This window comes from Chiloscyllium plagiosum, unplaced genomic scaffold (assembly GCF_037043375.1).
Source record: "Chiloscyllium plagiosum isolate Xiang-an unplaced genomic scaffold, Cpla_swu_hap1 HiC_scaffold_2, whole genome shotgun sequence".
NCBI lineage: Eukaryota > Metazoa > Chordata > Chondrichthyes > Orectolobiformes > Hemiscylliidae > Chiloscyllium > Chiloscyllium plagiosum.
In genome coordinates this window covers 126,304,791-126,332,434 of record NW_028270140.1, presented here as the reverse complement: position 1 = coordinate 126,332,434, position 27,644 = coordinate 126,304,791, and the positions used below count along the sequence as shown (strand labels likewise).

General features: G+C 41.7%; 1 protein-coding gene across 7 annotated transcripts in view; it reads left to right on the top strand.

The window, feature by feature from the left end:
• Positions 1-19,119, top strand: part of LOC122558001 (microtubule-associated serine/threonine-protein kinase 4-like) — a 475,290-nt gene extending 456,171 nt beyond the window's left edge. For all 7 annotated transcript variants that reach the window (XM_043706362.2, XM_043706358.2, XM_088000634.1 and 4 more), the window contains 6 exons: positions 2,972-3,169; positions 8,490-8,716; positions 8,810-8,932; positions 10,802-10,938; positions 14,144-14,322; positions 15,621-19,119. In XM_043706362.2, coding sequence (XP_043562297.2) covers positions 2,972-3,169; positions 8,490-8,716; positions 8,810-8,932; positions 10,802-10,938; positions 14,144-14,322; positions 15,621-17,653 — 2,897 coding nt within the window. In that variant the 3' untranslated portion in view covers positions 17,654-19,119. The remainder of the gene's footprint in view (positions 1-2,971; positions 3,170-8,489; positions 8,717-8,809; positions 8,933-10,801; positions 10,939-14,143; positions 14,323-15,620) is intronic.
• Positions 19,120-27,644: the final 8,525 nt, after the last annotated feature.

The following is a 27,644-nucleotide window of genomic DNA, read 5'->3' as shown; positions in this document are numbered from 1 at the left end:
TCAGTGCCCCACAAGGCTGCGTACTCAACCCCCTATTTTACACCTTATACACTCACTAATACTGTCAAATACTGCCCCAACTCCATTTACAAGGTTTCTGATGACCCCACTATTGTTGGTTGGATCTCAAACAACAATGAAACAGAATACAGGAAAAAGCTTGAGTGCTTCTTGGCAAGGTATAAATACAACAATGTCCCCATCAACATCAGCAAAATGAAGGAGCTGGTCATTGACTTCAGGAAGCGGAATGAAGGCATGGCCCTTTCTGCATCAATGGTGCTGAGGTGGAGATAGTTGAGAACGCCAAGTTCCTGGGAGTAATGGTCACCAGCAATCTATTGTACATTCTGCCTGCGTAGCATGTAAAACACTTTTCACTGTATCTCAGTACATGACGACAATAAATAAAATCAGATGTGTCAGGTATGGACAGCTGAGATCAAGTGAATCTCATGCAGAGTATAAGGGGGGTAGGGGCATTCTTAAAAGGGAAATCAGGAGGGCAAAAAAGATGTATCAGATAGCTTTGATAGATATGGTTAAGCAAACGCCAAAGAGATTCTAGAAGTGCATTAAAGTAAAGAGTAGCTAAGGAGAGAAAAGGGCCCCTTAAAGATCAATGATGTACCACAGGATATGAAGATACTAAATAGATATTTTGTATCAGTATTTATAGAGTAAAGAGACATAGATGCCAGGGAACTTGGGAAATAGTCATATCTTGGAAACATAGGAGAAAGTGAGGACTGCAGATGCTGGGGATCAGAGCTTAAAAATGTGTTGCTGGAAAAGCGCAGGAGGTCAGGCAGCATCAAAGGAGAAGGAGAATCGACATTTCGGGCACTTACGCCTGAAACGTTGATTCTCCTTCTATCTTGGAAACAGTCCACATTATAGGAATGGGGATTGCTGGACATAAAGTTAAATAAATGCCAGGGACCTGATCAAGTGTGTCCTAGGACATTGTGGGAAGCTAGGGAAAAAATTGCAGAGATGTTTGTATCATCGACAGCCACAGGTGAGGTGCCAAAAGACTAGGGGGTGACTAATGTGGTGTTTATTTTAAAAAGACTGGAAAGAAAAGCCAGGGGCATATAGGCCAGTGAGTCTGATATCAGGGTTGGCTAATTCGTTGGAGGGTATTCTGTGTGAGACAATTTACATGCATTTGGAGTGGCAGAGCCAATTAGAGATAGAATGGCTTTGTGCGTGGAAATCCTTTCTCTCAAACTTAATTGAGTTTTGTGAGGATGTTACTAAGAGGGTAGATGAGGGTAAAGTGGTAGAGTTGTTTCCATAGACTTTAACAAGGTCTTTGACAAGGTAGACTGCTTAGTAAAATTAGATCACATGAGATTCAGGGAGAGCTTGCCAATTGGATCCAATATGGCTTGATGGTAAGAGACAGAGGGTTGTGGTAGAAGGTTGTCTTTCAGACTGGAGACCTGTGACCAGCAATGTTCCACACGGATTGGTGCTGGGTCCACTGTTTGTCATTTACATAAATGATTTGAATGAGGATATAAGAAGCATAATTGGTAAGTTTGTGGATGACAGCAAAATTGGTGCCATAATGGATGGTGAAGAAGGTTATTTAAGATACAATGGGATCTTAATCAGCTGAGCCAATAGGCTGAGGATTGGCAGACAGAGTTTAATTTAGATAAATGTGAGGTGTTGCATTTAGGTGAGACAAACCATGACCAGATTTACAAAATTAATGCTGGGAGTATTATCAAAGACACCCTGGGTTATAGATACATAATTTCTGACAGTGGTATCAATGGTAGACAGGGTAGTGAAGAAGGCATTTGGCATGCTTGCTTTCATTGGTCAGAGCGTTGAGTAAAGGACTTAGGATGTCATGTTGTGGTTATACAGGATGTTGGTGAGGCCACTTTTGGAGTACTGCATATAGTTCTGGTCACCCTGCTAGAATGGATTTTATTAAGCTGAAAAGGGTACAGAAGAGATTTACAAGGATGTTACTGATATGGGAGGTTTTGAGTTATAAGGAGAGGCTGGATAGGATGGAATTTTATTTCTCTGGAACACTAGAGGTTGAGTGTTGATTTCATAGAGGTTTATAAAATCATGAGAGAAGGTGAATAGCAAAGATCATTTCCCCAAGGTGATCCAAAACTAGAGGGCATAAGTTTAAGGTGAGAGGGGCAACTTTTTCACACAGCGGGTTGTGTGTGTATGGAATGAGCAGTCAGAGGCAGTGGTAGATGCAAGTGACAGTAAAAGACAGTTGGATAGATACATGGATAGGGAAGGTTTAGAGAGATTTCGGCCAAATGCAGGCAAATGGAACTCATTTAATTTGGGATACCTGGTTGGCATGGACCTGTTGGGTTAAAGGATCTGTTTCTGTGCTGTATGACTCTATTAAATTGTGCAACTCCCTTTTTTATGGCTTGTGATTTGAGATGAAATCAGTTGCAATTTGCTGTGTTATCTAAATATTCGTAAGTATTTCCCCAGTGTGACACAACACTCCTTCAAGCTCGCTAGCTTCTGTAATATGTAAATCTTCAAGTTAGGGAAGCAGAATAGTATTTGTTTCAGTTTCCAATCAGTGAAACATTTCAATGTAGGAGGCAATGTAGCTTAATAATATGACTTTTTTTTATAAGCATTACCTCAGTTGTCTTCTCTTGTCCCGTATATATTAAATTTTCACAGCAGCTGGTCCTCTGCTGCTTCGTGAGATTGTTATATTAATTCCATTTGGAGAAAAGAGAAATAGAAGGATGAATGTCAATGCAATATAAGCTGATTTTCAATTCATTGAAATGAGATATTGCTATTTAGATTTTTGCAGACTAGTGAGACTTTCAGCTCTTACTGTTAGATGTTGGGATGAGTGCAATATTTTCATTTTCAACTTTATAAGAATGAGCACTTAAAAAGAATGTCTAATGAAATGGGGAAATACTGATTGAATCCGTTTGCTTCTGAACAGTTGGCAGTTTTTCCGAACACCTGGATCAGATTAACACCAGGAGTGACAGTGTGGAAAGTACAGATATTTCGCCAAAGCCTGCAAGTGACAGTGTCACACAGCTAGCCCGTCAGCGATTGGAAAGTACAGAGAAAGAACGAACAAGAAAAGTGATGAAATCAGCCTCTGCCACTGCACTTTCACTCATGATTCCTGCAGGTATGACAATCAGGAGCAGCATATACAAACCACATTGTCAGCTTAGTAATAGACAGCTCTCTAAATGTAAATGGTACCATAAACCACCTCAAAAGGTTTACACAGGTGAGTATGTTTTAGCAAGATCCATCATAAAACTATTTCAAGAAGAATTTCCAAGAATAAATGAGATAATTAATTGGATATATTGCATTTAATATTTCACAGTTTTGAAGTGATCTTTCTTTGATGCCCTTTATTAATGGCTCTGGGCAAGCAATGTGCTACTGACATAATATAAAGCCCATTAAGACACATGTCTCTGTGCAAATAATAAGATTGCCATTCTCTGTCTTTCATATTTGCATCTTTTAGGGTAAGCATTCCACACAATAAACTAGTTTAAAATTGAATGCTTTCTTTCTCTAAACTATTTTGTCCATGCTTTCAAGTTTATTTGGACATTTGCTGTAGTTCAGCACCATTCGCAACAACTCAGAAATTAAAACAATCTCTGTCCATATGTAGCAGGACCTGGACTATATTAAGACTTTTGATTCATGGCAAGTAATATTTGTGCCACATAAATGCCAGGCAATGACCATTTCCAACTAGTGAGAACCAAGCCATTTCCCCTTTACATTCTACAGTATTTCCATTGCTGAATTCCTCCAATGCTCCAGGCTAAGATCTGATGGGAGCTCAGAGGAGGTACCAACATTGTAACCATGCCTTCTATATTTGTGCTGATGTATGAAGGATTTGGACCTGCACAGAAGTGGAATTAGAAGAATGTATGAATAGGTTTAATAATCATCACTGCTCCATTAAACCTAAAGCCAAAACACACAAGAAAATGTTAATTTCCTAAACACTGTATAAATAAATTAGCAACAAATACTTTTTTAAATAAGTAACTGACACAATTGTATACTCAAAACGCCATCACCTCAAACATGCTTTTTGCAGCCTGATGCAATCACAGCTAATGTGTTAACACAGCCAGTGCACTTCAAAGTAATTCAAACTATGTAAGACACTTTCAGATGTGATAATACAAATACCTGTAAGTGCAAACCCTTGTGAAATAAAAATGTTCAATATTAATTAATGCAATTGACAGTGTTCATTTCAGCAGCATCCGGTACATTGTCCTCTCAATGGTTTGTGAATTCCTGTAGTCTTGGTTTAGGAAATTCCACAATACTTTTAAAATAATTCAATTCTTCTGTTTTCCTGTTCCCACTAAGTGGCTGTTCCATTGTGGAGAAGTTTAACAGATCCCCCGCTTCTCCCCGAACTTCAGCCATTTCTCCTTTTTTGTGAACCTATTTTTAAAATTCACTTGTGGAATGTGGGAATTGCTAGCTGGCCAGAATTTATTGACCATTCCTAATTAGCCTTGAGAAGGTGGTGATGAGCAGCCTTCTGAAACTGCTGTGGTTCACCTGTTTGTGGGTTGACCCACAATGCCATTAGAAAGAGAATTCCAATATGTTGACCCAGCAACCACTACCAAAATACTGGGAATGCTGGAAACTTGAAATAAAAACAGCAAGTGCTGGAGAAAATCAGCAATTCTGACAGCAGCTGTGGAGGAAGAAGAGAGCTAACATTTTGAGTCCGATCAGATTCCTTTTCAGAATACAAAGGTCATATTGAACTCAAAACATTAACTCTATATTTCTCTCCCCACAGATGAAAAGTTAATTATTTTTTGTTCACTTGTGGGATATGGGTGTCACTGGCTGGCCAGCCTTTATTGCTCATCCCTAGTTGCCCTTGAGAAGGTGATGGTGAGCTGCTTTCTTGAACTGGTGCAGCCCATGTGCTGGAGGTTGACCCACAAAGTCATTAGGGAGGGAATTCCAGCAATTGTGAAGGAATGACGATACATTTCCAAGTCAGGATGGCTAGTGACTTGGAGGGGAACTTGCAGATGATGGCGTTCCCATGTATCTCTGCCCTTGCCCTTCTAGATGAAAGTAGTCATGAGTTTGGGAGGTGCTGCTTGAGGATCTTTGGTGATTTTTTGCAGTGCATCTTGTAGATAGTATACACTGTTGCTACTGAGCATTGGTGATGGAGGGAGTGGATGTTTGTGGATGTAATGCCAGTCAAGTGAGCTGTTATGACCTGGATGGTGTCAAGTTTCTTCAGTTTTGATGGAGCTGCACTCATCCAGGCAAGTGGGAGTATTCCATCACATTCCTGATGTGCCTTGTAGATGATGGACAGGCTTTGGTGAGTCAGTCGTATTCCTAGTCTCTGACCTGCTCTTGTAGCCACTGCATTTACGTGGTGAGTTCAGTTGAGTCTCTGGTCAATAATAACCCCCAGGATTTTTATAGTAGGGGATTCAGTGATGGCATCACCATTGAATGTCAAAGTGTGCTGGTTAGATTGTTTTTTTTAGTGGAGATGGTCATACCTGGCATTTGTGTGACACAAATGTTATTATCTGCCCTTTCTGTGCTTTCAGACCCTGTCCCAACCTTTGTAGCCCCTCTCTGTCATTGCATCCCTGTGTAGCTTTTTGTCCCATCCCTCTTTGCAGCCATTCTTTACCTTCCTCTTGTTTACAGATCTAACTCCCACACACTTTGCCACTGTTCCTACCTCACTTTGCAACTTCCCTTCCCTCACCCCAGGTTGCAGCTACTGTCTCCTCCTCTGCAGCTCCTCCACTCCCCGCAGTGCCTGTCTTCCTGCAGCTCCTCTCTCATTGCAGCTTCTAATCTTCCACTGGTTACTCTCCTTCTCCCACTGCAATCCTCTTACTCCTTTCTTCCTCGCCTCACCCCCATACTCACCCTCAGCTGCTCCCACTCCCCGACCTCCACAGGGCCTCCATACTTTGCAGTCACATTTCATCCCCAGGCCTTTGATCTTGTTCCCTAGCCTGAAGCCCTAATCTTTCAGGCCTTGCTCAGCAACTTCACTCCCCTTCCTGGTGGTCTAATTTCCTGTTCCCATTCCTGCTTCCTTGTCACTTGATGACTCTATACCACTCACCTCTCCCCTCCAACCGCAGGCTGGTTCTCTCCCATGTTTGCTCCTGGAGCTGATTGCTTCTTCAGAATTTCCAGACCATTGATGGAGGTGACTTCTATCTGATTGGCCACATCCAACGAATGAATTCTAGATGATTCAGGAGCAGATCTCCCCACTGTTCTTCTTGTAGTTTGAGTGCAGAGCCATAATATCTACCAAAATACTTTGGGTTTCCTCTTGTTTTTGTCCCTTGTTTTTAAACTTTCTGTATACTCCATCGACCATGATTATTCTCAACCAATCCCTCAGACCTGTCAGGGACGTGGCTTTGTCATTGAAGTTAGGGATATCGATTGTTCCTTTTAGCTTATTTACAAAGCAACCTGAAGTTTTAGGAGACTGTGTATAGCAATGACACGTTAGTTTAAGCATATTAATTACCCAGAAGCAAAGCCAGTAAGCAGCCCAACAATGTACAAACAGTATTTCTGCATTTTTAATGAAAAAAAGACACCGCAGTCATTTTTATGTGTGGAACTGCAAGCTATAATTAGTAATTCTTTCAAGTTTTGTGCCTCTCCAGCCTGTAGAAAACCTTTAATTAGGAACCAGATTACATGCTTGCCACTGTGACAAGTTTTAATGAGGATTTAAGATTTGATGATGTATGCATTTTCTTTAGAAGATTTGTTGCATGTTACAGAAAGCTGTGATTAGTATAACAAGCGCAACTGAAGTTTTATGAGTAATTAATATGCTTCTAGGTGTATTGGAATAACTATAGCTCAAGCTATGCTCATGAAGATGGTTTGGACAAAGATGTTTAAATTCATTACTGCCTTGGAAGCTGTATAACAAGGGAGAACCAGTGGCAGCTATATTCCTCATTCATTTAGACTGCATTTCCTCTCAGAAATTGTAGGTTTTGTTTTTAGCAAGGGGGGCAGAATCACCTCGGAATATTGTCCATTAAGCCCTTCACATCTTTTTGCAGACATTTTCACACAGGGTGTTGGTCCAGTATGGGTTACCTGTGCAGCTCTGCTCAGTGACCGATTAATGGTAGCTTCCCCTTGAACATCATTACTGGGTTTTATGGATCCCTTGCAGTGACTGGCCAGTTTGTCTCCAGTGCTACCCATTTTCCATGAAGATCAAATGTACTCTAAAGTGAACTAAATATTTTATCACACCTTTGGTAAATTAGTTTGCAGAGCAAGAAGTCTGAACATGATCCCTTCAAGTGGGCCTCTCAATTCAATTTTCTTTGATTATACATGGAGGGGCACATTTAGATTAATGTTTTAATTAAGTGACTAATCATTTCATTAAAGGACCAACACATTAGAACTAAATGGAAACCAAGTGATGAGCTCTGATTTGAAGTTTGAAGTTGCTTGAGTGCAAATTTTTGAAAGTAACAAATCTTTTGCTTCAGCTGAGATGAGGTGAACAAATTCTACCAGATTTTCTATTTATTAAGAACATGATGTGGACTATGCTGAGTGCCATCCTAAATGTGTGCAACCATCTCACAAAGATCAGTGCCAGGAACTATAACTTGTACAATGGTAATTTCCAGGGTAGACTTTAAGGTCATTCCCCCACCAAGAACAAACTTCCTGCTTCTCCATCATATCCAGAGGGAGCTGATAGCCCCTGGTCACCCTGCAGTTGACCTAGGAACAGGAGAATCAACGTTTCAGGCATAAGCCCTTCTTCAGTCGATTCTCCTGTTCCTTGGATGCTGCCTGACATGCTGCGCTTTTCCAGCAACACATTTTCAGCTCTGATCTCCAGCATCTGCAGTCCTCACTTTCTCCCTGCAGTTGACCTAACCTAACTTCTAAGGTCTGTCTCCGAAAACAGACTGGGCTGGCTGTCTGATCCATTGAGCATTTGGCAAATTTTATCTCCCAAAATCAGCTGCACAATTAAAATCTAATTCAGAGCATTTAGGTTTTTTTCCATGAGGTATGCGAGTCTCTGGCTAAGCCATCAATTATTGCCCAGAAGGCAGTTAAGAGTCAACCACATTGCCATGGCTCTGGAATGACATGTGTCCAGACCATATAAGGATGGTAGATTTCTTCTCTAAATGACTCTAATTGAACAAGGGTATTTTTACAACAATTTTAATTCAGACTTCACCAGAGATTTAAACTCATGACTCCAGACCATTAGACTTGGCTTCTGGATTATTATTCCACTGATATTTCCACCACTTCCACTTCTTGATACTTAACGTTGATGGGAAGGTCGATTCTCCACATGTTTTCCCATATATTCAATCAACAACTAACCACACACCTAAAAATTTCATTTTCATTGTGCCCTTTCATTTCAGATGTTTTCGGTGCTTCTCCGTTGGCGAGTCCAATCTCCCCACATTCTCTTTCCTCTGACCCTTCATCGAGAGACTCCTCACCCAGTCGGGACTCCTCCACGAGCTCTGGAAGTCCAAAGCCTCCTATAATTATCTACAGTTCAGGAAAGAAATATGGTTTCACACTCCGAGCCATTAGAGTCTACATGGGGGACAGTGATGTTTATACAGTCCATCATATTGTTTGGGTAAGTGCATGTGAGACAATGAAGTGTATAGGTTCATGTTTTGATTATTAACAAAAAATTAAATCATTTTTTCTCTTTATTTTTGGCCACTAGAACGTTGAAGAAGGAAGTGCAGCTCACACTGCAGGATTAAAGGCTGGCGATCTAATCACACATGTAAATAGCGAGCCAGTACTTGGTCTGGTTCACACAGAGGTGGTCGAACTGCTTGTCAAGGTACGTTTATAAAGCATTTATATCTGACCAGCAGAATGCTTCTAAACAAGATATTGGGGTGCAAGTGTACGTTTAATTCCTTTATAAACTTATCACTCTTTCATTGAATTCGAGTGCCTAAAACTGAATAATTTTGTGGTCATGTTAAATTTGAAAACCAGATTATTATGTTGTCCTATGGAAAATAGCATTCAAGAGACTTTTTGCAACAATTTACTAATATTTATGCTGTCTTTCCAAATTAACATGACCTCCCATGCAATGGACTGTAGAAAGCTGTAACCCAAAGGGTTCTGGGATATTTGTGAATGAAATACAGAAACCTAGCACACTGGTGCAACAGGTAATCAGAAAGGCTAATGGAGTGTCGGCCCTTATTTCAAAGGGGTTGGAGTGTAAGAGTAGGGAAGACTTACTGCAATTGCACAAGGTACTGGTGAGACCACATCGGGAGTACAGTGAGCAGTTTTGGTTGTGGTATTTAAGGAAATATATAATTTCATTGCAGGCAGTTCAGAGTGGTTCACAAGGATGATATAAATGGCAGGTCAGTGGGACTGAACAGTGGCAAATAGAATGTAATTCTGAAAAATGAGGTGAAGCATTTTGGGAGGGCTGACTAGGCAAGGGTCTACACAACCGTGGGAATTAGACGATCAGAGGAAACTTGGTGAGCATGTCCACAGATGTTGAAGGCAACAGGGCATAATGTGGTTAAGAACAATTATGGGATACTTGCCTTTATTAGTCAAGGCATTGAATAGAAGAGCAGGGAGATTATGATGGAGCTACAGGAAGAGTTAGCTAGGCTACAGCTAGAGTACTACATGCAGTTCTGGTTGCAGCACTCTAGGAGGATGAGATTGCGTGAGAGAGGATGCAGAGGAGATTCACCAGGATGTTGCCTGGACTGCAGTGATTCAGCAATGATGACAGATGAGATAGGTTGGGGTTGTTTTCCCTGCAGCAGAGAAGGATGATTAAAGTGTATAAAATTGAGTAGAGTAGAGAGGGATAAACCTTTTCCCCTTAGTAAAGGAATCAAAAACTTAGGGCTATTGTTTTAAGTAAAGGGCAGAAAACTTAGAGGGAAGTTAAGGAAGAATTGTTTCCACGCAGAGGGTGTTGAGGATCTGGGACTCACTGCCTGAAAGAGAGTTAAGATGGGAACCATCTAACATAGAAGAAATATTTAGATGATCACTTGAAGTGCCATTACATGCAAGACTATGGTCCAAGGACTAGAAGGTGGGACTAGAGAAGTTGGCCGCTTGATACTGGCATGGAAATGATGGTCCAAACAGCCTTTTCTGTTCTGTAAAACTCCAATACTCTATGACGGTATCACTATGTTGCTGCCTTGCCCGTAAAGTGGCAGAATATATGCAGGAATACAGGGGAAGATTAAGACTGAATTAAGTTGAATGTTAGCATCTGTCCTCCAAACCTCCTAATTAGTTCACTGTTTTTATACATTCATCTCTGGGTGATTTTCTTCCAACAAACTGAATTCCTCTGGCTCTACCTGTTTGATTAAAAACGCTGGTTATTTTAACACTTTACCAATATTTTAGGAACCATTCCAATTTGGAACATAAAATGTTGGAGAAAGTGAGGACAGCAGGTGCTGGAGAGTCAGAGTCGTAAAGTGTGACGCTGGGAAAGCACGGCAGGTCAGGCAGCATCCGAGGAACAGGAGAGTCGACATTTTAGGCATCAGTCCTTCATCAAGAAAATGTTAGCTTCAGCTGAATTGCAGCTGGAGAATGATCTTATCTGTACTTTGCAGAGAGGTTAGCTGTGAAACGTTTTCATGAACTGAATGTTGATTTCTGCACGAGTAACCATTTTCCTGTGTATTGTGACTAGAGTGGAAACAAGGTTGCTATCACAACCACACCTTTTGAGAACACATCAATAAGAACTGGTCCAGCGAGAAGGCCCAGCCACAGAAGCAGGATGATGAGGAGGAGTAAAAAAACAAAAAAGAAGGAAGGCCAAGAAAGGTATCTGCCCTGTTCCTGCCTTTTATAATTGTGCGCAAAGCTTGAAGCAAAAAGAAATCAGCCAATCGAGCATGTTCCTTCCCAAACCCAGGAATCATGACTTTATCACAGATTGTGTTTGCCCACCCTATTAACCCAAGAGCATGCGATGGCCATGTGGTGTTATTGCTGGACTGTTAATCCCAGGTAATAGATTATAGATTCATAGAGATGTACATCATGGAAACAGACCCTTCAGTCCAACCCGTCCACGCCGACCAGATATCCCAACCCAATCTAGTCCCACCTGCCAGCACCCGGCCCATATCCCTCCAAACCCTTCCTATTCATATACCCATCCAAATGCCTCTTAAATGGTGCAATTGTACCAGCCTCCACCACATCCTCTGGCAGCTCATTCCATACACGTACCACCCTCTGTGTGAAAACGTTGCCCCTTAGGTCTCTTTTATATCTTTCCCCTCTCACCCTAAACCTATGTCCTCTAGTTCTGGACTCCCCGATCCCAGAGAAAAGACTCTGTCTATTTATCCTATCCATGCCCCTCATAATTTTGTAAACCTCTATAAGGTCACCCCTCAGCCTCCGACGCTCCAGGGAAAACAGCCCCAGCCTGTTCAGCCTCTCTCTATAGCCCAAATCCTCCAACCCTGGCAACATCCTTGTAAATTTTTTCTGAACCCTTTCAAGTTTCACAACATCTTTCCGATAGGAAGGAGACCAGAATTGCACATAATATTCCAACAGTGGCCTAAATCAATGTCCTGTACAGCTGCAACATGACGCAGATCTGAGTTCGAATCCTGCAATAGCAGAAGGTGGAATTTGAATTCAATTTTAAAAAATTGGATTAAGAGTTTAATGATGACCAGGATTCATTGTTGATTGCTGGAAAAACTCATCTGGTGGAGTCACGTTCTACAGGGAAGGAAATTTGCCATCCTTACCTTTGTCCTAGATGTGACTCCAGATCCACAGTAATATGGTTGACTCTTAACTGCCCTCTTGGCAATTAGCGATGGGCAATAAATGCTGGCCTGGCCAGTGATGCCCTCATCCTATGAATGAACGAATAAACAAAAAATTCAACTGAGCTATCAAAATCTCCAACAGCGGATCCTTCTAAACCTTCTTTGCACTGAGCAAGCTAGAATCTCTTTGGAGCATTCAATTTGATCTTTATGACCAGGCAACTAATATAAGTCATTCGACTTTGTCAGAGTTGTAGGGTGCCTCTTTCTGTCAGTGTGCAGCCCATCACTGATTGCTGTGGGGCTGTTGTTGCTGTCCTCGTGTCTTCAGGCTCTTATTGAGTGCCTCCTCCCACAGCTCATTCAACCTCTATGGTCGTGGCCCATTCTGATTCTTCACTCAACCTTTGCAATCACCATCTCCTTATACATCCTAATTCTCTCCATCCTCACATCTGTACTGTACTAACTCTCCAGGACTATTAGCTCCACTTTCCCGTTATTTCAGCTCTTGCTTTCAGGAGAATCATTGACTTGCAAAAGAAGCAGGAAGGATGACCACAGCTCAAAGGCCTGAACAACCATCAGCAACCTGAAAATTCATTTGTTCACCTAACACCAAGATAGAACTCTTTAAAAGTAGGTTCTCATCCAATCACCCTAGATGGTTCCAATTTACCTGCAAAGGGTACAACACACTCCATAAATATGACAAATAATCCACCCTTTATTGTAAGCCTGTCCATTAGAAAGCAGTGGATATTCCTTTGGTCAGCTTCACACTAGGTTGTGTGTATCATCTGTCTATCAGATAATGGAGGGCTGGACCCTCTGGGCTGGTGACTATTTATGCAGTGAACTTGTCGTGGCTGTTCAGCTCCAGATTGAATCCTGGGTCTTAGTGAGGAATGGAATAGGCTGCACTCTCCAGTTTCACTTTATCCCAGCTCAGACTTTCTCCGCATAAGGCAATCTTTTATTGGGGAATTTTCATGAGTCCTGGAATTATGTCCCTGCTACAAACCTTGACTTGTGAAGTGAGAGTGAGCTTCACCTTCTGCCTTGTTCAACGTGTCCTGATCATTTCTGGACACAGCTCTCTTTCCCAGTCTCTTGGTGCAAGTCTATAGTTCCTGTAATCACAGGATCTTCCTTTCCCTGTCACTGTACCTCCCTCCCCCTGTCTCACTGTTCCTGCCATCACAGGTTCCCTCTGTCTCCCTCCCCTGGGAGCTCACACAAAATGTGAGTGATGGGGTTGGGAAGGGGGTGTGGAATGTAGAGGTTTTGGAAAAAAGCTTTGGAGATGATTTTCTACTCAGGAACCGAGTACCTGACCATGAGGTTTGTCCCCACCATTGAAGGATTCTGGCAACCCTGACAGTATTCGCTGGTTGACCACGCAAATGTTTATTTATCCCTAAGCCATCCCTGAATTGCAGTTTGTTCAAGGATACTAGGCACCAATTGGATCATTAATGTCCTGCTACCAGTAGCTAGGAATCCCCCATTAGGTCCTTGTGTCTTCCCACCAAAGGAGAGGTCATGTCATCACCAAGAGACTGATACACAGCTTCTTCCATGATTTGGCATGGTGGATCCCACCAGAGAGACCCAGCTCAGTGGTTCCCACTGCAATGGATATACTCAATATTCTTGCTCTGTAAACATTTCCAAGAGGGCTTACCAGACCGATTCCTAGGGGAGAGTTGAATAAGTTATGCCTATATTCATTGGCGTTCTCCGCCCCCCCCCCCCCCCCCCCCCCCATGGGGTGTCTAGAACTGGAAAAGTGGGATGCAGGTTATAAAGTAAGGCTTCTCTCATTAAAGACTGATGTGAGGAGGAACTTCTTCTCTCAGAGGATCATTGGACTTTGGAATCATCTTCCAAAGAGAGATGTGGAGACCATATCATTGAATATAATTGAGAGTGAGCTGACAGGTTCCTGATTGACAAAGGATTGGGGCATGTGGAGGGCAGGAGATGGAGTTACGGTCACAATCAGATCAGCCATTACCTTATTGAAATGGCGGAACAGGCCCGAGGGGCAGAGTCGTGTTCTGTTCCTATGTCTTATGATCAAACGCTATTATGCTTTCTTCCAGTTTCGGCACATCTTCAGTAAGCTTTTGAGTTCTGCGTTCATTTTGTTAACACACTTAAAATCATTGATCTCCAGCAAAAACAAAACTGCAATCTAACAAGTAAAATCCCTGCTCTTTTTTTTACAGAAGGCGGTCGCTCTTTAAAAAATTTGCGAAACAGCCCGTTATACTTCACACTAGCCGGAGTTTCTCCTCACTGAATCGCTCGCTGTCATCTAGTGACAGCATGCCTGGGTCCCCAACACACAGTCTATCTCCCAGGTCACCAACACAAAGCTTCCGCTCCGCCCCTGATTTTCAATCTGGTGAGTTTTCAGCCATCGCTGTTAGAATTGTTGGATAATTCTAACCTCTGCCAGACACTGTTAATACAATAGTGTTGCGTGTCAGCCATAGCTCAGTTGCCTCGGTGTCAGAAGGTTGTGGCAGATCACAATCCAGCCACAAAAGCCTAAACTGGCACCCTACTGTGGTATTGGAGGAATGCATGCTGACAATTCAAGACAGGTGTGATCCAAGATGAGTATTACTGTTAATCCCATTGCTGTAACTTCCCTGAATGTATGAATGTAAACAAGAGCTATTGTTAAGTGATGGCCACATAACGTTAAGCCTTTATTCTGATCTTGATGCTAATCATTAATGCTAGTCCCTGCCAGTTTAACAATGAAGTTTGACTGCATATACATTCCATAGAATCCCTTCAGTGTGGAAAGAGGCCATTTGGCCCATTGAGCCCTGAACCAATCTACCAGAGAGCATCCCAGCCACCCTCCCACCCTATCCCTGTAACCCTGTTTCCCATGGTCAGTCCACCTAATCTGCACATCTTTGGATGGTGTAAGGAAACTGGAGCGCCTGGTGAAAATCATGCAGACGCAGAGAGAAGGTGCAAACTCCACACAGACAAGGCTGGAATTCAAGCTGGGTCCTTGGCATTGTGAGGCAGCAGTGCTACCACTGAGCCACCATGTGTCCTGGTGTTCAGAAAATTTAGAGTAGGTTCGAGGAAGAATCCAGTCAAATGATTCTCCCCATTTTCTTTTCCCTTCTTCCTCTGAAAGTTGACTCATGCTGTGGTAAAATTTCACAAGTGTCTACAGTCTCCATTCACAGCAATCATCACTCTGCACTTTTCAGTAATCGTCATCAGCTGTGAGACTCCAGTAATATTTTCATCTTTCTTGCTTCTGTGATTTTGGGGCAAATGGCAGTACCTTATGATAAATGTTAATGTTCTGACAAACCAATACTCGCTCTGTTTATATGGCACATTATTGAACCTATATGGACATTTAAAATGAACCTGTTGTGTTAATGCTTTCAGTCGTGCACAGGAGTTATCAGATTCTAATTCCTGAGACTTCACAGTTGAAATCAGCAATTTACCATTTCATTTGTTGTAATAAGGTACTGAAAAGTCTTGTCATTATCAGAATGTTGTGTTACAACATTTAAATCTCATTAGCTACAAGTATAGAGGCAAGTTTAGTAAAGAACAAATTGCTTTTTTTGTATTGGAAGGTAAAATGTTCAAACTTAGGTTTAATTTCTGGGCAAACTATGAACAAACTAACCAATGTGAAATGTTTTGTTTTAATAGGTACAAATTCTTCACAAAGCAGCTCCCCTAGTTCGAGCGCCCCAAATTCTCCTGCTGGCTCTGGTCATGTCAGACCAAGTACGCTTCATGGATTGGGTTCAAAGCTAGGTGGACCAAAATATAGATCGGGCAGACGTAAATCAGCTGGTAGCATCCCTTTATCCCCCCTGGCACGAACTCCTTCTCCAACACCCCAACCAACTTCACCCCAGAGATCACCGTCACCTCTGCTTGGTCACTCCGTTGGAAGTTCCAAAATGGCGCAAACTTTTCCTGCTAAGATGCACTCACCGCCAACTATATTAAGGCACATGGTACGGCCTAAGAGTGCAGAACCTCCGAGATCACCATTATTGAAGAGAGTGCAGTCTGCTGAGAAACTCTCTCCCTCTTATACTTCTGACAAGAAACAATTGTGTGCTCGTAAGCATAGCCTTGAAACATCACAAGCAGAAGGAAGGAAAGAGTCTTTACAGAGAGATTCATGTCTACATAGTTTAGAAGAGAATGCATTTGAAATGTCATCCATCACCAAAGTTAGACCTGTGGAGCAGGGTTGTCTCAAGCGTTCTGTAGCAAGAAAAGTGGGAAGACAAGAGTCACTCGATGAAATTGAAAAAGAGAAACTAAAAGCAATAGTTGTAAGGAAGAAAAATTGGAATGTAAGACGAGAGTCTCTTCAAAAACAAAATGCTATACAAGAACCAAACTCTCGACATGAAAATGTAGCTCAAGCATCTGGAGAGATGGCTGAGTTTAATTTGAACATTGCTGACGATTCTAAGTGTAGTGAGATTAAAGTGCAAAGTTCAGATGAACAATGCATCACTGCATGTGGCCCACTGGTTTCTTCTTGTAAAACACTAGGTACAAGCTCTAATGACAATGACGTCCCAACGGTGTTGCAAACCGCTAACCCTGGTTCAGAAGTTGGAAGTTGCATATCAACTCCTAGTGTACCTAACCCTAAGAAAATTGCACAATCCTCAACCCCTTCCCTGGAGGTGGAGACATTCTCTGGTAAGGAAGGTGATGCAGAGTGGACTCGAAAACACTCCACTGCAGAACCAACTGTTTGTGAAAGGTTGGAAACCAAGACTTCAAATGTCGATGTTTTAGGAAGCAAAGTACGTGACAAAGAAACTAATAATAGTAAGGCTTCATCAGATATGTTCAAGAGCTCCCCTGTCCACAACACTCAGCCAAAGACACTAACAGCTTTGATTAAAGAAGAATCCTCAGTTGTGAAGAAAAACAATACATCAGCAAGTAACACCTGCACGGCTCACGGTCACTTAAGGTCAACCCCATCAGACTGTTCCAAGATAGTAACTGGAATGGCTCAAGTTGCTTTGGACAAACCGCAGTTAGCTTTAATGACTGAAAATGTTAGCAGGCAAATAACTGAATGTAAGATGGATGGTAGATCTATCTTAAGCCTAAAGCCATTGGAAGGCACCCTTGATATTGCTTTCTTGTCAGGTCCGAGTACATCAAAGGCAGAGAAATCTGCAAAGTCTGATCAGCAGAGTTCATCAGTAAAGAGCACGTTATGCCAGAAGCCTAACCTCAATAATAATGCACAACCATCTCTTTCAAAAAAGACATCTGCTGACTGTGGCAAGACAGATGAAACAAAGAATGTTTCTCAAAGCTTACTACTTCATCATTTGGCTGTGGAGGCCACCCCAGTTGGTGAAAAACCTGAGTCAAAGGAGAGCAGTTCACCCTGCTCAATAATGGAGAGAAGCTGTGAGACCAAATGTAGTCTCGGATCTACACCTCAAAGTGCAAGTGCGGAAGTACGTGCGTCAACTGAGAGAAACGACACCACAGACTTGAAGGGAAATAAGCAAGTTTGTCATTCAAAATCATGTTCTGTAAAGAAAGGGAACACTTGGAAAGATCCCCCATCAAAGTTTTCCTCTGTGCAACCTCCTTCTCCTGGTGGTACCCATCTGGAAGTGGACACAAGCAAACAGAAACAATGTCTGAAGGAAGCTGTGCAGGACAGGCAACCTAAGAATTCATAGCAGGTCAAAATAGAATGTTTTAGTGCAGTGAAAATGAGGGCAAAATAGCAAAAGGTATAAATAAACTGTGGTTTCCCTCACTCATAAGCATGGCAGTATCTGTTCTCAATAACTAAAGTTACTACCTTCACTAAAGTTTGTTCCCACGCACCCCCCCCCCCCCCCCCCCCCCCCGACCCCCCCACCACACCACCCAACCTCACTTCTCTCCCTTTTTCCAATTGCTTTGTTTATAATGATGAATTGAAATGTTCTGGTATTTATACAAGATCACTTGAATGTCTGAAATATTGTGCGTAGAAAGGGTTTTTTTTTGTAAATATAATGTAATAAATGGCTCCCACAGCTTTGGGGAAAAGCATTTGCAGACATAATTTAACAATGAAGATATCTAGCACACTCCTTGTCCTCTGTGGTAACAGGAATAAATGTTCATTGTGTGGTTAAAAAGTGGTGATGTCATTTCATCTGTAACAATATTTCACATGAAAGCCCCCTTAGTGGCATTTAATAAAAATTGCTGTATAAATGGAACATTTGTGTCGCTATGGGAAAGCTTGCTGTTTTTAGCAGGTAAAGCTAAAATTTACATTCCGTTTGAATGCATTGAGTGGCTTTGTACATTTCAAATAACATCATTTCATTCATGAGGAGAAACTGTGCAAAATACAGAAAGAGTTTTGTTTTTGTTCCAAAAGGAATGGGATCCATTGGAGTCAGTGCTGAATGATTTTTTTTAAAATTAATTTTGCTAAGCCTTGATTTATCTGATTCTGTGTAAGACAAAAACAGGCTTTGGTGTTTTCGTTTTGGTTGAAATAAACAGGAATGCAAAGGCAGAATCACATCACAATGTTGAAAAGATTTGGGCATGTATTACTTGGTTGAGAAAAATCCCAATAAAGATGTCATCTTCTATTCTGCAGCCTTCAAACAAAGTCTGTCTGTGCTCTTTGCTAGTTATAAAGCATATTAAACACTTGTTTACAAATGTATCAGAGGTGTAAATAACTATATGGCAATTTTATGTTTGCCAAATGTATGTGTGGCATTTTGGAAACCTCACAGGTATTTTGTTTGTATATGTACCAATTTATGTTTTTGTAATAATGTACCAACCAAGTGTTGAACATGTGAAGAATGTTGGGCTGTGTGGAATCTGGTTTTTATGTTCTGTTGTGGTGCAGGTGAAGTCAGGCGTATGCTGTATCTGTTGGCTTGGAGTACTCACTGTAGTTGGACTGATGCTTAAAGCAATGGTTTGAAATATGCTGTCAGAACTGTGCAATAAAAAAATTGTTTGCAGCTTCTGTGTTTTGTTTTTCCACCACAGAGCTTTGTGAATGTTCTAACTGTTGTATTGTAATGAAAAAAGAAATATTTATACCTATGCACTTGCATATCACAAAAAAATAAATGTTTTTCGGCATGAAAAAGTGTCTGTTCATTGCAGCGGTTGAAAATCTTAGGGTGTGTTCAATAAGCTCCTGAGGAAAACAAATGTAAAGCTCCAAGTTAGTGGTTGTAGTTATTCAAAGTTGGTCCTTCAATGTATGTGACATATTGGAAAAATGTGTCTAATTTATTTTTGCATATCTTCTCATAGAAGATGGGTGTCACTGGCAAGACCATCATTTATTGCCATTCCCCAATTGTTCATGAACTGGATGACTTGCTGGGCCATTTAAGAAAGAGACAAAAAACTGCAGATGCTGGAATCCAAAGTAGACACACTGCCTGGAAAAACACAGCAAGCCAGGCAGCATCAGAAGGTGGAGAAGTCGATGCGTTGGATATAATCCTTCTTCCAGCTTCCTGCTTGTCTACTCAGGCCATTTAAGAATGCAGTTAAAAACCCATGATATTGTTGTTGGTCTGGAGTGACATAAAGGCCATCCCAGGCAAGGATGGCAGATGTTCTACCTTAAAGGATATTAGGCAATGAAAGAGGCTTTTACAACAATATTTGTCATGGCGACCAGAACCGAGACATGTTTTGTATTCCAGATTTATCAGTTAAATTTAAATTCTACAAGTTGCCTTGGTGAGATTTGAACTCACATCCCAGAGTATTGCCTGTATTACTAGACCAGTGGTGTTCACCTTCACCTCTGTGAAGGAAAACTTGATTTAATCATAGAATCTTACAACATATATAAAAGTCATTATGTGTATTTTGCCATTTGCCTTGCATTCTTTTCCATTTCAGTTCTTGTCTAATTCCTTTTTGAACAGTTACTGTCAAATATGCTTCCACTTGAACAGCGCATTTCAGTACATTTATAAATAAACAAGAATCTCCTTGTGTTCCCCAACCACCTCCTGGTTCCGATAGTAGTTAAACTTTTGCTGCCAGCAGGAGAAACCACATAATTCCTCAGTAGAAATTCATCTTTTGAGAGGTGCCATTTCTTATTGGGATGCAATAAATTTCAAGCAAGTTTTCAGCAGAACTTTTCTTAACTTATAAAGCCATGTTTTACAAACCACTCCCTATCAGCATTTTATTTCCTGATGATCAAACAGAATTCAAGGGTTTGAGCAATTCTTTGGGGAGAATGCTCAAGGGGAGCATCACCGCTGACAAAGACTAGTCCAACCAAATATTATGTTTCTGTTATGTTCAGGCAGAAGCTGAAAAGTCGAGAATGTGGTGCTGGAAGAGCACAGCAGGTCAGACAGCATCCGAGGAGCAGACGTTTCGGGCATAAGCCCTTCATCAGGGATGCATCTGCAGTCAGGAATTCATCCAGCATCTGCAGTCCTCACTTTCTCCCAAAGGCTAAAAAGGCCTGTTTAATTCAATTGTCACCTTCATGCCAAGACCAGTGCTGAACTAAGAAGGAGTGATGCTTGGATTATAAAACTGACGTCAATAAGTAACTTTGTGACACTGCTTGGTCATTTTACAAAACTGCTCCAAATGGCTGCAGGGGAGGGCAATTGTTGCAAAAACTGTAGTCCGTGTTCTTTCTCTCTCCCAGCCCATGCACACTTTAAGTATTCAATGTGCAGACTCGCTGGGTGAAGCCTCCAGTGTATTTAAGTAGTGCATGTGAAAAATACTCGGAAAGGTCACAAAGGTTTGTCCTCACCTGAAAATTTCTGTAGAGGCAGTAGGTGTTGCATTATTGCTTACAGGTGGAGCAGGCAAACCATTTTAAAACTGTCACAATCTCAGCAGTTTTTAAAAAAATTAGATTGCAGTCATGGCTATATTTTGGAGTGAATGCCATTAAAACTCTGGCCTCAGAATTTTAAAAATTCATGTGATGTTTTTATGGGAAAATATGTCAAACTGCTTAGGTTAGCAGAAGCAATAAACTATCAGCCCGTGGAATCTGCTTCGTATACAGTTTGTGTAGCCCTACACTTTCGGGTGGTATAACTTTTGAAGGCTATCTGTGGAGCTTTCGTTTTGAAGTATATAATCCTAACTTTAGCAAATCAATCTGCTATTGCACTATATCTGCAATGTTCAAATCGCACCTTTTATTATATAACCATAATTATGTAGTCAATCAGAAAGTACTTGATCATTTCTGTTTAAGCTTGTATTCCTCAATCCAATTTTTCACAAGATATTCATTCAGATTATCATGAAAGAAGTTCTTTTCATTTTACAAACTTTATTAGGGAAAGATTAGATTATGTTAATCTCGCCATGAGTTTGTGCATGTGTCCCTTAGTTTAGGAACATAATAAATAGCAACAGGAGTAGGTGATACAGCCCCATGACTCTTAAATGTCTCTCAATATGATCCTTGGTTGAATTTCCTGCCTGCTCTCCATGTCCCTTGAGAAACTCAAAATCTGGTTATACTGTACCAACCTTAAGCATATTCAGTGGTAGAGCAGCTGCAGCACTTTGGGATAGAGAATTTTTAAAAAATTCATATGGGCTTCAATTTTCCTCATCTAATTCCTAAGATTGGCCTCTTATCCTAAGATTGTGGCAGGGGTGACCAACTTCTGAGTTATAACCAAGTGCCTATTCAGCCAAACCTTTATAAACCTTAGTGGTTAGCACTACTGCCTCACTGATTCCTGATTCCAGACTCTGGAGACTGTGCAAACTCCACACAGACATTCTCCTCTTTTCTGCATGAGTTTTCTCCCACAACCAAAGATATGCAGGTCAGGTGAATTAGCCATAATAAATTGTCCATAGTGATAGGTGCATTAGTCAGGGGTAAATATAGGGTAGGGGAATGGGTCTGGATGGGTTACTCTTTGGAAGGTCGGTGAGGATTGTTGGGCCAAACGGCCTGTTTCCATTTTGTAGGGAATCTAATAAATTCAAGATTTTTCTGTTCTCTCTGATTTCTTCTGATGTTACCCCAAAGAATCAACACTTTAAATTTAGCTACTCTCCTCCCTTGTAGACGTTCTTGCAAATCTGATTTTATGAAGGATACTATTAAGGATGGTAACTGCTAGCCTAGCCAGAAAACTGGTGGCTCAATAGCGTCATCGGGAATGTTGATAACTGCTGGAATTGTAAAGTGTGTGTATTGATGGCTGTGCTCCCTCAGTCAGGTACCAACGTTTTGAGAGTAATAACCAATCAGGTAAACCTCCACGAGGGAGTAACAGTGACAGCAGGTCATCCTGTTCCTGTTGGGGTAGTGATTGTTGCTGATGCCTCCCTAAATGTGCCTAAAAATGAATCCTCTTGACAGGATTTACTGAGCAATCTCCCCATGTAGAAAGTAGTGTGAGATATTGAGTTATGATTCTCTTTACTAACTCACTCACAAGCTCTCCATGTTTACAATACCGCGTTTCCATACTCTCATTCATAAAACTGCACTTTTGTAGTAGATTTTACTCTTACAAGATAAACTAAGCATTCCATCCAACCTATTACTGTTTCTTTACATCTTTCAATTCTTATTGCCCCATGTTGCAAGGAGCATTTAGATGTGTTTCCCTGAAGTGTCAATACTATAACCTAATTAGAACAATGCCATCCATGCCATGTGTCTCCATAACTCACTTGAAACTATGGAAAGCTTATAATATTAATTAGCCCTTAGCAACCATCTCTCGGGACCTGAATAGATTACAGGACATCAATAGTTTACTCCAATAACATGTCCCTACAGTCTGTTGCTCTTTATTGCTTTGAAATTTCCTCATAGACTATCTATTTCTGACTTTTATTTAGGACAGCCATCTTGTACTACACATATAATTGCTCACTTAAATGGATCATATAGGTCTGGTATTTTTTACTAATATTACTAACTTTAAAGACAAAATGACAAACACTTCTTAGTTCTGCAAGCTCAGAGTGGACAGGCATTCTAATCCCATCAGGAGTAACAGCCAACATTTAGCAAGTGCTTAAACTATCTCCTGCTCTCCAGAACAGATATCACACAAACCTGTGTAAACTAGATACGACTATGTGACACCATAGTGCTAAAATTTTAATATATATAAAAACTCTGTATGAAAGAGGCTGCTGTAAAACTGTACTTTGGATCCTGTCGCTGCCTCAAACTGTGCCACAGCAGATGCTCAATGAAGTTATCACTCACCAATCTTGGTCGTTATTGAACACAATCTCACCATGGTCTCTTTAAAAACTGGCAATATCTTAGCCGAGGCAGGAAGAGGCTGTTAATTATTGAATGAGAGACTTAGTTGGATTTGGGAGCAAGGGATACTGCCAGTCTGCCACCTTTTTATGCCAGTCGTAAAATGGCATGGCAGTAGGGAAATGATGAGCATGATACTTTATTGTACTGTCTTGCCAGTCTTCCTACTTCCCAGCCTGTCCATGAAGGTCAGTCACACGTAGACCCATTATTATCCAAACGCACATAAAATAGCCAACGTTGCACTTTGAATTATGTGATTACTACTTGTAAGCCTTGATTGTGCAGAAATTGGCTGCTGTATTAATCTACATTTCCTCATTCTTTAGGGTGTCCTGAGGATATGAAAGATGTTGTATAAATTGTCTCTGCCAGCAGAAGTATGGGTATGTAACTGGACGCATTGGGTTCCATTACCGTTCTGCAGGCTCGAAAACAGACATTCTGTTGCTGCTCAGGGCAATGGTCTATCTTGCTGTTCACACTGACCCAAACAGCAGGAAGGGCCAGTCAGTAACAGGTGACCCCAAATTAATGGATTTCCATTCTCTGCTCATGAAGCATAGCTGCTACTCTTGCCCATAAATTGTGCTAGTGTTTCTGATACAATTCTACCCGGTATCATAGAATCATATAATACACAAGAGGCCCTTTGGCCAATTTAATCTGTATCACAAAAATACATTAAATCTACACCTTCCCTTACTAGACCTTGAATGTTATGACACTTCAAGTGTTCATCCAAATACTTTTTAAAGGTTGTGAGGTTTCCAGGCAGTACATTCCAGACTCCCACCATCCTCTGTATGATCAAACCTTGCCTAAAAGTCCCTCTAAACCTCCTGCCTTTCACCTTGAGAGTGCACCCCCATGTCATTGACCTTTGATCCAACCTGTCCATGCCCCTCATAATCTTATACACCTCAATTAGGTCCCCTCTCCACCTTCTCTGCTCCATGAGCTAATCTAGATAAAAAAACAGAAGTTCTGAAGAAGGGACACTGGACCCAAAGCATTAATTCTACTTTTTCCAGCAATTTCTGTTTTTGTTTCTGAGCTAGACCAGCCTCACTTCATAGCTAAAGAGATCCAAACCAGGCAACATCCTGGGTTAATCTCCCCAGCACCCCCTCCAGTGTATTCACATCCTTCCTATGGTGTCGTGGCCAGCACTGCACATAGTACACCTGCTGTGGCCTAAAAGTGCTAACATCTCCAACATAACCTCTTGCTCTCATAATCTATGCCACAATTAATAAAGGTACATGTCTCATATGCTTTCCTAAGTGCCCTATTAGCCTTTTTTGCCACCATCAGGAATTTGTGGACATGACCTCAATATCCCTCTGTTCCTCTGAACGTCTTAGTGTCATGTCATTCATTGAGTACTCATTACCTTGTTATTTCTTTTAAAGTGCATCATCTCACACTTAACTGACTTAAATTCTATCTGCCCATCTCACCAATCCATCAATGTCGTTCTGTAACCTAAGACCTTCCTCTGTATTACATGGGGTAATCTTTGCGTCATCCATTAACTTATGTATCATATCACCCCAACACACGCGTATTCTCATTTAATTTGGTTTGTGAATATTACAAACAATAAGGGACCCAGCACTGATCGCTGCGGCATGCCAGTGGATACTGGCCTCCAGTCACATAAACAGCCTTCTACCATCACCCACTGTCCTGTACCACTAAGGCAATTTTGGATCCATCTTGCCAATTTACCCTGGATCCTATTTGCCTTCTTTATTGGTCTCCCATGTAGGACCTTGTTAAAGGTCTTGCTGAAATCCACATAAACTACATCACCTGCATTACTCTCATCTACGCACTTGGTCTCCTCAACCAGATTTGTTAGGCATGACCTCCCTCTGACAAAACCATGTTGACTATCCCTGAATAGACCTCGCCTCTCTAAATGGAGATTAATTCTCTCCTTCAGAATTTTCTTCAATAGTTTCCCTACCACAATGTGAGACTCATTGGTCTGGAATTCCCTTCAACTGACAGCGACTAATGCCACCCAAAAGCCAGCACTCTCAGAGAAGAGTAACTCTTCACATAAACCCAGCATCCAGTACCATGGCATTCTGTAACAAGGGGCTTTAAAACTTGAAATAATCAATCAACTTCTGTATTTCAGATCTGTCACTAACTATATTTTCAAAACAATATTTTGTAGCAGTGTGGTATCTGAGTTTCGGCAATCCATGGTCATGTTTGAGAGCCTTTGAACCAAGCGACTGAGTAATTATGTGGTGGCTGTGTGGAATGCTCTGCCCCAGAGGGCAGTGGAGGCCCACTCTCTGGATTCATTTAAGAAGGAGTTGGATAGAGCTCTCAAAGATAGTGGAATCAAGGGTTATGGAGATAAGGCAGGAACAGGATACTGATTAGGAATGATCAGCCATGATTATATTGAATGGCGGTGCAGGCTCGAAGGGCTGAATGGCCTACTCCTGCACCTATTGTCTATTGTCTTATACGGATACAGTTTCTGCTTATTGGCTAGGAAATGTTAAACACTCTTCTGGGATATGTTACTCGGACCAGAAATCTATCCTGCAAGTTAGTAACAGCTCGTGCTTAGGGGAACTACAGTACACTTGGGATATTGCTACAGTTTAACCATCTGACTGACTGATTTGATTTATTGTTGCCGTATGTACCAAGGCACAGTGAAAAGTGTTGTTTTCTGAGCTATACAGGCAGACCTTACCATACAAATTATATCAGGGTGGCAGAACAGAGTTCAGCATACAGTGTTACAGCCGCAGAGAGAGCAGCACATCTAAAGCAACCCAGCTTATTAGTTTAGAAAACATAGTAACATCCCATCCAGCTTGTCCAACCAATACCGCATTAATGGCTGGCACATAATATATTTGTCTGGATTTGAAGAGAGAGAGCCATTATCTCCCACCTCCTTGCACCCAGACCTGTTTATCACTCAATGCTGCTATTATCGACAGTGATGGGGAGGAGCCGGTGTTGGACTGGGATGGACAAAGTCAGAAACTACACTATAATCACCAGGTTATAGTCCAACAGGTTTATTTGGAAGCACTAGCTTTTGCATCACTGCTTAGATTAGATTACATTAGATTACATTACAGTGTGGAAACAGGCCCTTCGGCCCAACAAGTCCACACCGACCCGCCGAAGCGAAACCCACCCATACCCCTACATTTACCCCTACATTTACCCCTTACCTAACACTACGGGCAATTTAGTATGGCCAATTCACCTGACCTGCACATCTTTTGGACTGTGGGAGGAAACCGGAGCACCCGGAGGAAACCCACGCAGACACGGGGAGAACGTGCAAACTCCACACAGTCAGTCGCCTGAGGCGGGAATTGAACCCGGGTCTCAGGCGCTGTGAGGCAGCAGTGCTAACCACTGTGCCACCGTGAAGTTTTCAACTGACGAAGGGGCAATGCTTTGAAAGCTTGTGATTTCAAATTAACCTCTTTGACTATAGCCTGGTGTTGTGTGACCTCTGACATTAACAACAGTGCTCTGGTGTTGAGGCCTTACCCAATTGAGGTGTCAGATTGCACAACCTAGTCCCAATGATCCATCACCACAGGGAGTGAACTCAGTGACAGATTGACCCTGTATTTGTGCCTTGGGTCTCTATCAAGCTGGGCTATTTCTCTCAAGTGCGAAATAAACCAGGGAGTAGTTGACAAAACTTTGAAGGTTGGGAATAGATCTGTATGCTTTAAGCTGCAGCTGTCACCTTGATGGTATAGGAGAGTCTGTTATATTGGAATACCTCAATTAGGAGGTAAGGTCTCTCTTGTTTGGACCCATTCGGATTTTGTCAGGTCAACATGGTGCGCAGAACAAATAGCTTGAAGTCTTAAGTTTTGCTGTTTAATTTTCAAAAGTTGGCCAGGATCAGGGAAGAAGAAAAATCAGGTACACAAATCGTCTTGTTCAAGAAAAGTAGCAACTTCAGTCCAGGATTGAGAGAGTGGGTCCCTGGTTCAAGAACCCTCTGCCAGGGAAGCATCCTTTCTGTATTTCGCCTTTAAGAATTTTGTGGGTGCTCCAACTGGCTTTTTCATTGGAAAATATGGCAAGTGGAGTACGTGAGTGGCAAGGTATTCTGATTGAAGTAAACACCCTCACCAGTCTGCCTGAGTTTGGGGAACACCATTTCTATGGAGACAACACTCAGTCAGGAAATATCCTTAGAAGAGTAATTTGTAGTCCGTTCATAGCAAATCCCCATGACTTGTCCAACCTATCCACTCCACCCTCCTCCCTGACCTATCACCTTTATCCCCTCCCCCACTCATCTATTGTACTCTGTGCTTTCTCCCCATCCCCACCCCCACCCCCACCCCCACCCCCACCCCCCTCTC